Here is a 10,406-nt window from a genome sequence, read left to right as displayed (position 1 = left end):
TGGGAGGTGCCATGCGGATGCTGGGAATTGAACGCAGGACCTTTGGAGGAGCAGGCAGTGCCCTTAACCTCTCTGAGCCATCTCTCCAGCCCAAGAACTGATTCTTCTTTTTTTTTTTTTTTTTTGTTTTTCGAGACAGGGTTTCTCTGTGTAGCCTTGGCCATCCTGGACTCACTTTGTTGACCAGGCTGGCCTTGAACTCACAGCAATCCGCCTGCCTCTGCCTCCCGAGTGCTGGGATTAAAGGCGTGCGCCACCACGCCCGGCTCCCAAGAACTGATTCTTAAAGGTTGTTCTCCGACCTCCATGCATATGCCCCTACTTTGAAGGCGTCCGTTGCTCCAGGAGCGCAGTTCTTGTCCGGGTGAAACTTCAGGGCGAGCTTCCTGTAAGCCTTCTTAAGCTCTTCCTCGCTGGCATTGCGAGAAACACCCAGAATTTCATAGTAATTTCTGCACTTCTTGATTCTTTGTACCCCACGCAGCTGTTCCTCAGTGTATGTGGAGTTCCCGTCTCCCTGCCGGGTCTGGTTCCACTCATTCTCAGACTTTTTTTCCTTTTGAGCCTTCATGCAGTTACAGCAACCACAGGGATCATGGCTGTCAGGCCGTCTGTCATCTGGGTATTTGTTTCTTCCAATTGCATCAATGTAAGCTTGGGTCCAGCGCTCTCCGCTGCCCAGAGTGGCGGCCATATCGGTTTTCCATACCTTGAATAATTGATAAATCAGTCCACATCTCCCACTGTGCATCATATTTCGGATGTGCACCCTTGTGATCGTGCATGTGTCCAGTCATGGAGAATATGTAGCACAGTTTCAGTGTTTATGGTGCATATAAGTTATAGATTAAGAAAGATTCAGGAGTTAAAACTTCTTGTCTTCTCACAGAAGTTGCTTTAGAAAGTTCTACATGATAACAATCTTGTTTTTTTCTCTACCTCCCTTAATCTGAGTCCTCACCATTTGTAATGATTAAAGAAATGAGGGAATTCTCTGTAACATTAGCATTACATGGAAAAAGGCATTTCCCTGGCTGTTGTCAGGTGTTTGTACCGTATTTACTATGGATCATGATTGTGCTGTGTCATCTAGAGCCCTTCACTTTCCTCGATGTATTGCTTCCAAAGATGGTAGAGGCTTCCAAGGCCACCTGCTTACTATGCAAGGTTACATGATAGGCAGAGTAACATTCTTCCTAGGTGGTATTCATTATATGTCCAGTAGCCTAGGTATGTGTCATGTTACAAGAATATGCATATACAGGAAGATAGAATTATGTTGATTTATCTTCATTGCAGTGAGATAGAGATATCATCCTGAAAAATTTAGAAATACTGAATTGTATCCAATTGCTTTAAAAATGAAAAAGCAACATGGAGATCACAGGAATGGGTGTGTGGTAGATGCAAAGAAGCTTTGCTGATTTGGAGACAGAAAGGAATTTACCAACCTAGGACTGCAAGAAACCTCTGGAACAGAAAAGGAAAGTAAATGGATTCTACTCTGGGACCATGAGAAGAATAAAGCCCCGATGAAAATAATGTTGGCCCAATGATAGTTTCCGAGTTGTGTTGTGCAGTGACTGAATCAAGACTTAAGTCAATGACCGTATAGTGACTCAGCTCTCATGATGAGATGACTTGTTCTAACAGCCATTGACTGATACAGAAGAAATACAGACTAATAAGACTAATACCAGCCCTTGGAGCAGAACAAGGGCTATATTTATCAAATGTTTTCATAAGCATTAACCCCAGATAAGAATTGTAAACAATATTTTAAATACCTGGGGCTTGCATAATCCTTGGTAGATATCTTTAACATGACTTATGAGAGCTATTAAAATAATAGAAATATAAGTTAATACAAGAGACAAATATCTGTATTTTTAAAAATATTCTATACTTACGATGTTCTTTTGTGTCTCAATTTTATCATCTGTAAAGGTGACAGGACCAGATTTTGTACTGCATCCATTACACAGGCCTCTTCATCATAAATCTGCAGGGTCATCATAAAGATTAGCTAGCTCTTGATTCAGATGCTACACAACATAGCACAATTTTTTAGATCTTTTATGTAAATATATATATATATATATATATATATATATATATAAAATAGGAAGTTACAGAAAGTTTATTGTTAAAATACTGAGTTTATTTTACTGTCACTTTAATGTGAAGCAAAATGGTCCTGTTTTAGAAGAAGGACTTGTCTTTCAAATTTTTACTACTTTTAAAAAAATGTATGTGTTTGCCTATTTGTATATGCACCTTGTGTATACAATAATGCACAGAGGCCAGAAGAAGACACTGAATCCTCTTGAAGTGATATTGTAGGCAGTTATGCACCCCTGATAATGACACAGGTAATTGAACATGAGTCTTCTGTAAGAAAAACATCTCACTGGGCGTGGGTGCACATGCCTTTAATCCCACCACTTGGGAGGCAGAGGCAGGGCAATGGCTGTGAGTTTGAGTCCAGCCTGGTCTATGAAGGGAGTCTAAGAGAGCCAAGGCCACACAGAGAAACCATGCCTTGAAAAACCAATAAAGAAACAAAGAAAGAAAGAAAGAAAGAAAGAAAGAAAGAAAAAGAAAAACAGCATCTCTTAACTGCTGAGCCTCCACTGAAACTGACCCTGCTGTTAAATCTTTAAGGATATAAGTTGAGGTAAGCCATGTCTTTTAAAAGTCTCTTTACTATTTGTAGCTGCTGAGCTATCAAGGAGGTTAGCACTTAGAACATAAAATCAGGATAGCTGCATTGAATTCTCTCCTTGTAACTTAGATGCTGTGCATAGCTCATTTGCAACATTGGTGTGTAGAATTATGCCCACACACCAAGAAACCATATCTAGAAAAATTCTCATTAGGGCCTCAGAACTTAGTCATCGTTTGAGTTCAAGACTTTGCATTACTCCTAGTTGCATATTGTTTAGTGACACATTTTGAATTTCACTGTTAACTAGCTTATAATACACGTTAGTGTTTTAAGAGGGTTGAATCACTTTAAAGTAGCCAGCTAATAAATGGAAATAGACCACAAGTACATCTTTGCTGTATTGACCATATTAAACTGCAGTGGACATAATAAAAACAGAAAACTAAAACCAGTTCCTTCAGTGCATGCTTGCATATTTAGTTCCCGTCGATGAGAGAAGACTCATATTAATGTTTGATTTCCAACTATACATTTCCAACAGACCACAACATTTAAGTTCATAATAATAAAGTACAGCTATTGTGGTAATTCACAGTTGGCTGGAACTCTCTGCTAAGAAGCATTGCCAAATTTTTTAGCCTCTCTGGGCAACCATGCCTCATAAGTTTGGAGTATGATCCTTCCCTTATGACAATGGTAATTGGAAAAAGTAGAGCTCATGGCTGCTACTTGCTACAAGTTTAGGAAGAAAGGCAATTCAAGAATATGGGAGCCATGGTGTTGTTTTGGCTGAAATTAATGCATTAAATGGATGTTAGCTTTTACCCTTTCAATATGCATATTACAGTTGGTATAGACATAAAGGTTAGGTATAGAGTAAGGAACTCATGAGAGGAAAGGATCTCCAAAGAAAAGGCTCATAGAAAAAAATTTATATTGAGATTAGGGCTCAAAATTGGATGATTAATTAGGGTGAGATAGGAAAAAGGGATATAAGGAAGCGACTGTGAAGCATGACAACCAACATGGAGGTCCATTGGAAGGGTCATACGGGAAGCTACTGTTGTAGAAGCATGCTACGTTACGTACGTGTCAAAATAGAAATCTAAATGGAGTTATTAAACAGCAGGGCGAACAAAGCCTCAACTGGACATCGAACACCATCACCCGCATCCTCCAATGCTAGGAAGGGGTTACATCTATTTGAGCTGTTAGCCAAAGAGCCCAATGGAAACTATCAAGTAATTCAGGTTAATATTAAGGCTCTCTCCATGACATGGTGGTAAGGACCTATTGCTGAAGACAACACATGTTCTCATTGAATTCAGGTAAAGTTAGCTAATATCAGAAGAAAGGTAAGAACATCAATGTGGCTACAAACCTAGCAATCTACAATGGTGATCTGTCTGCATGAATTCTGGTGCTATGGTGTTCCAGACATTGTGAGTGGGGCCAACCACTATCTGATTGGCTGTGAGGTCCACTCCAGGGAAGCAGTGCCTTCTAGGCACCATAGTACTAAACCATATACGAACTCACAGCGACCATGGCATCCTGGAAAGTGCCTGCAAGGTCCAAGCCAGAGAGGGTCTCAGCACTGAGAGGGGAAAGTGAATGGGAGCTCCCATCCCTAACCAAGAAGCAATCTCCACTTTATATCTATTTACAGAGAAAAAATTAGTTTTCTCCAATGAAGTCACACTTGGTATACAATCCACATAAAATGAACTCAATAGCAATTTTGTAGTAGATTTTGTCTCATGTTGTTAGCTTTGAGTTGTTTTATCTTACTGATGTTTTGCTTGTATATTATTGTTCCCAGTTTTGTGTCACTATGAGTTGTGTGTGTGTGTGTGTGTGTGTGTGTGTGTTTCTTGTACTTTATCCTTTTTTTGTATTCTTTTGTTATTTGCCTGTTAGCTTTTGAAGGAAAGGGACACTGAAGGCCTGGAGTTAGAAGAGTGGGAAGCTGTGGAGAATCTTAGAGGAGAAGAAAGAGAGGAAAGTGTGACCAGAGCATAGTTTGTGAAAAAACCATTTTCAACTTAAAAAAAGAAATTTTAATGTGAGAGAACCTGGATTCGTTCAGTTCTACATTATAAACAAGTGTGTACCTTTTGACAAGAAGAGGTACAAAAGGCCAAAATGCCCCTGGTAGACATCATAACGTGTGGATGTGTTTCCTCTTGGTGAGGATGAGCCTCATTATCACTCTCTCTCCCTCTCTCTCCTGTTCTCTCCCCCTTACATTTGTTCCTTGTTGGAATAACCTAGTTGGAAAACTTGAAGTCATTTTGTGTGCTATTACTTTATAAAAATTCCTTTAATTGTTCGCAAGCCCCCTACTGTAATACCCATCTTTATTGATGTCCCAACAAAAAGGACAGGAGGAAAAAGCACGATTTCATGTTTCTTGGTATTACAAAGACAAAGCCAGTACAAAATGTAAAGACTGTCTATGTTTTATTTGACTGTGTAATGTCTCTTTATGTCCTTTTGATACTTAGAATAAGGTGATGTGTAGCAAGAAAAATAAGAAACCCTGGCATGAACAATGTTAGTTACCTGGATCTAAGTTGAAGAAGGCAAGAAAGATTTAAAGGTACAAAAGTACAGAATAAGACAAAGAGATAAATAAAATAATTTACAGACGGTTCTTGTGTGAAAGTAGAAGATGAACACAGCCTCTTTCCAGGGCCCTAAATAATTTACATTCTATCAAACACATATTTCCCCCATAACAGATTCACACCGGTTTCAGGACAGCTTAAGCCGTTGTTTTCGTTGCCTTTGCTTTTCTGTGTTCCCCGGGGATGTTCTCTGATGATTATTTCTTTCTGTCTTTATTTTGTTTGGTTCTATTTTTTTCAGTCCCCTTCTGTTCCCCGAGGACGTATGCAGCCATAACGCCGAAGTGCTGCTAAATGCAATAAGGCAAAAATCATCACTGTTTGATGGCACCAGCGTGCTGGCGCTTTGGATAAAGAATGATTCTACTATCACAGCGTGAGCCAGCCAAAAGGAAAATGAAGAAAACAATCCCAGAACACATGATGTATTTATCTTTTATGATTCTAAAAACCTTTATTTAAAAAAAGATAAAATGGGAATCATTGGATGAATGTGTTTGAAGGTGGAGATCTCAGAGGTGCAAAGACCAGCCCCAGCTGTGAGCTACTGGGCAGCCAAGCTTCTTGAGCCCAGGCAATCACACACTGTGCCCAAACTTCAAGGAGAAAGCGGTGACCCTTCTTTGACTTACTCTCTGCAATTGAAGCTATGATTTCAAAATAAGTGTTTGGGGTGAAAATTTATAAGGAATGAAGTAAGCTGGACAGCTTCCAGCTTAAAATGAAAGAGAATCAGACTTTATTCTTAGAATACAGTAATTTAGCTATTGCCAGCATGAAAATATGATGTGTATTATGCAATAGTCAATGTCTTTTCCTAGTGACTGTTTCTCATCAGGTAGGAATGATCCTTCTTAATGTCCTTGTATTTTTCTCATAGTTTCTTCAAGACACTGTTATGATAAAAATTTGAGTGATTCCCTACTGCCTCTGTCTTTCTTATTATTTCTGTTTCCATCGACTTCTACCTCTGCATGTCTCAAAATCTCAGACTCCTTCTGTCTCGGTGTTTATCTGTCTTTGATTCTGTCTCTATTTCTTTGACTTCTGTCTATGTCTCTACTTTTTGGATCATATACTATCTCTTCCCCTTCCTCCACCCCAAGGCTGAGCATAAGAGAGAGAGAGAGGGGGGAGGAAGAAGAGAGAGAGAGAGAGAGAGAGTGTTTCTAACTTATATCTACTAACTTATCACTATGGACTTGGGAATTTGTTTTGATGAGAAAGTAAATTCTCTGAAGGAAATTAGGTGACTGTTTTTGGCTTAAGATTTTCATGGTTTTTGGAAAAAGATTCTCACTCTGTATTCAAAAACAAATGCTACTCACATGGGTGCTAAATTGTTAATCTCTTCTTTCATTTAGACATGATCTCATCATTGCACAAAGAAAGACTTATTCATCAAATTTAACATTTATTGTTATTATTATTATTATTATTATTATTATTATTATTATTATTATTATTATTATCATTATCATCATCATCATTTTCGTTATTATTATTATTACTTGGTTTCCCATTTAATGCTTCCCAATTTTATTTTAGCTAGCCAGAAATTCCAAAAGCCTCCTTCATGGTAGAAAATCTTAGGAGACTATTATATGTTTAGATAACATTATAGAAAGATTTCAAAGTGCAACCCCCAATTCCTTGCACCTTGTGCCATATTTTCCAGTATATTGCTAAGAAATCTGCATAGGTCGTGGTCCTTTTTCTGAATGCTTTGTTTAGCTACTAATATGATTTTAATGATGACATTACTAAGTGTGGGAGGTGACAAGGCACACAAACCAACTAGGGATTTCATATATTTGTTTTCTTGTGCTGCTGTGTGCATTGCTCTCTACTCCACCTGCCATAATTTTTCTTCTTCTTTTATAATCTTGGGTAAGGATAATGATGACTGCAGGTTGAGAGCACTGAATGTTTAGTGTCTTATGTAGCAATGTTCTCTTGCAGTTTTTGATATCAACTTTCTCTAGTTGTGCTACTCTGTACATAAGGATGACTTAAAAAGTTTTTTTTTAAACACAGTGGAAAACAAAATTAGAAAAATGTTTACATTTTCTGGATTTGCTTCCAATTGATCTGGTGATTGGCCATGAGCTTATTGCCAAAGCTTAAGGTCTCTCTGGTATGAATGGATATTGTTTTGGCCTCTGGGAGGTGAAAATACTGAATTTTGAAAAACCTGAGTTATAAAATTCACTTCTGAATATAGACTCCCATTTGAACCACATAAAAGTTTATATTGTGTGTGTTAAATAGGTGCATTATTCAGTTATGTTAATTGACTTGCTCATTTTCATTTCTCTTATCTGCTTTGCCTCTACAATAATCAACTACCAGAGATTATTATATATAAATATCTTTTTTCATTCTCATAATGAAGCCATGAATTTGAAAGAAAGTATGGGGTGTGTAGAGATATATGAGATGTTTGGAGGGACGAAAGAGCAGGGAGAAATGTTGTAACTATGTTAAGACTTTTAAAAACTTTTAAAACTTTTTTCTAAAAGAAATGAATGAAAATAATATACGATTAGTTTTTTCAGCTGTTGATACTCTACTGTTCCATACAATATGAAAAGTTATTTTGAGTATGTGTCTGGTCTACTTTCTCCTTCCGTAACCCTTATAAGATCTCCAGGAACACATTACACAGTACTTTTTCCACTTTATGTTTTCAGATGCTAATCATGTTTTATATAATAATGAGTGGATTTAAGAATTATTAGACATTTTCCAAGAAGCATTAAAATAACATGATTATGAAAACTAAAGTTAACTAGTAGGGAACTGATGTTTTCCCATGAGCAATAGGATAGGCAGCAACCTACTAACAGATCCTTTAAACTATTATGGAGACCAGCATGGCGATAAAGACAGGGAGTGAGAGTAGTAACTTTCTGCCAATTTATTCTTATCATTTTACGTTCTGGTTCTCAGATTAAGAACAAAACAAAACAATGTTCAAGATGTTGAAGAGACACTCTTATGTGAGGCTAGGTGAGGGTGCCCAGTGCAGGACAATCTCACTGACCCTGGAGTCCGCCGCCTTTCCATCCCTGAAGCCCCAGGATTGTCCTCTCTCCCCATCAGCCTCTTCAGTTAGTTTTGAGCTTCCCAGGAGAACAAGCGTGTGGCACCTGTAGCATTAGGACTCTCCACTTGCCCAGTAGAAGGATGGGAACAGCTTTGTAGGAACATATGGAAGGCTTTTCTCAGACTGTTTCATTGTCACCACAGCTGGGAACTTATCAGTTGAAATAAATTAGTATTGAAGGGACGTGAATGGCCAACACAGCTCAGAGGACAGCCACATTCTTTTTTTTTTTTCCTTCCCTTTTTCTCTGGCATAAAATATCAAAGGAGATAAATTTTATATGATTAACTATTACAGAAATACTGTGTTGTGTTTCCGATTCAATAATATCAGTGCTTCTTTAAAGCATTCCTCTACACACCCATTTGCAAGCGTGGCTGTAGCATGGACACTCCAGATTTCAATAGAACAGTGCACATTTCAGAATGTGTGTTTGAGACTAGACTTAAATATGAAGACAGGGTACTGGCTTCTTCATCCAACAAATATAGGGCAATCTGAGGTGACTGAGTTCAAGAATGATTTTATTGAAAAACTACAGAGTATTTTTTATCAAATAGAAAACAAAATCAGCATGGTTTTTTCAAAGCATCCAAGCCAGCAGAATGGTTAATTTCAAAATTCCCACAGGTGTATTGTGCATATATTTAATGTATTCTTGCTATTATTTATAGTTTTACCTTATTCCATAGCATGCCATTGTAATTTATTCAACATATTTCCAAAACTGAGTGAGCAATTTGCCTTAGTGATACAAATTATGTCCCTTTAATAATTTACAGAATTCTACCAGAGAATTCCACTCATGCTTATTAGTAAAAAAGAGTTTTTCTATGTTTTAGCCGTTGGACTGATGTTCTCTCATCTAGCCATAATGGAATTTTATTCTACAACGTCCTGAAAAAGAGAGAGAGAGAGAGAGAGAGAGAGAGAGAGAGAGAGAGAGAGAGAGAGAGAGAGAGAGAGCTAGTTCAATGCGTTCAATGTATGTTGGTTTTGAGAACTTAATAACTGTTATTCTTTGACTCAAACATACAATAAAGGTTCATTCTTGTAGCCACTGTATTAGGATGGCTATTCTAAATTCATATACTGAGGTGCATTTTGACATAGGTAAGTTAATGACAAAGGCAAATGTAACACTTTATTCCTAATCCCAACTAAAGCAATGACCCACACATTAAATAGTCTCTGGAAGTACAATAATGATGTAGAATTATGCACTTATGTTATACATGAATAGCCAAATGCAAGATGCCATGTGTTTCTCTCACTTGTCAATTGTCTAACTCTCAACTATCATCTTTTTTATCAACTATCTACCATTTATCTCCATATTATATATAATCTATAAATTATCTATCTATATAACATCTATATATCTACATTCATAACAATCTGTCATCTATGTCCCATCTATGTATATCATCCATATATCACCCATCATCTCTCTATCATTTCTCTCTTATCGCTCTATCTCTCTGCTATTCATTTCATACCTCTCTCTCTTCTTCTCTCTTCTCTCTCCTCTCTTCTCTCTCCTCTCTCTCTCTCTCTCTCTCTCTCTCTCTCTCTCTCTCTCTCTCTTTCTCTCTCTCTCTCTGCTGCTGTTTGGGCTTCTTTTTTCAGCACTGTTGGCCCAGGACTGCAACCAGCAGACACTGAGGGGAAGAAGTGGGAGGTAGCCAGGGGTGATGGCTAGAAGACTTCTCCCTGAGAAGCAGGCTCACTTAATTGAGGAAACAAAGACTATTTAAACCTTTGAGGGGTGAGTGTACATCATTGGCCCATCATAAGGTTCTAGGAATGGCTTGCTTGCATGAAGAGAAACTCCAGCTGCTTGCTGGATATAACCTAATAAGGAGAGGATAAGTTTAACCTGTCTCCAGCTAAGCAACTTCCTCTGATATGGGCAAAGGTTGTGGGAGGTACACGAGTAAAAGCACAGGGACACGCAAAGTCCCCACTCCCCAGGCTGGGGAAGAAGTAGTCCTCACTT

The 10,406-nt window shown here is 38.0% G+C and overlaps 1 protein-coding gene across 1 annotated transcript; it reads right to left on the bottom strand.

The window, feature by feature from the left end:
• Positions 1–274: 274 nt before the first annotated feature.
• On the bottom strand, positions 275–698 carry LOC127204230 (dnaJ homolog subfamily C member 18-like). Its single transcript, XM_051163181.1, has one exon. It carries the CDS (start codon positions 692–694, stop codon positions 284–286), a length of 411 nt encoding a protein of 136 aa, XP_051019138.1. The 5' UTR covers positions 695–698; the 3' UTR covers positions 275–283.
• Positions 699–10,406: the final 9,708 nt, after the last annotated feature.

Source organism: Acomys russatus, chromosome 20, assembly GCF_903995435.1.
Source record: "Acomys russatus chromosome 20, mAcoRus1.1, whole genome shotgun sequence".
NCBI lineage: Eukaryota > Metazoa > Chordata > Mammalia > Rodentia > Muridae > Acomys > Acomys russatus.
This window is presented reverse-complemented; position numbering and strand designations above follow the sequence as displayed.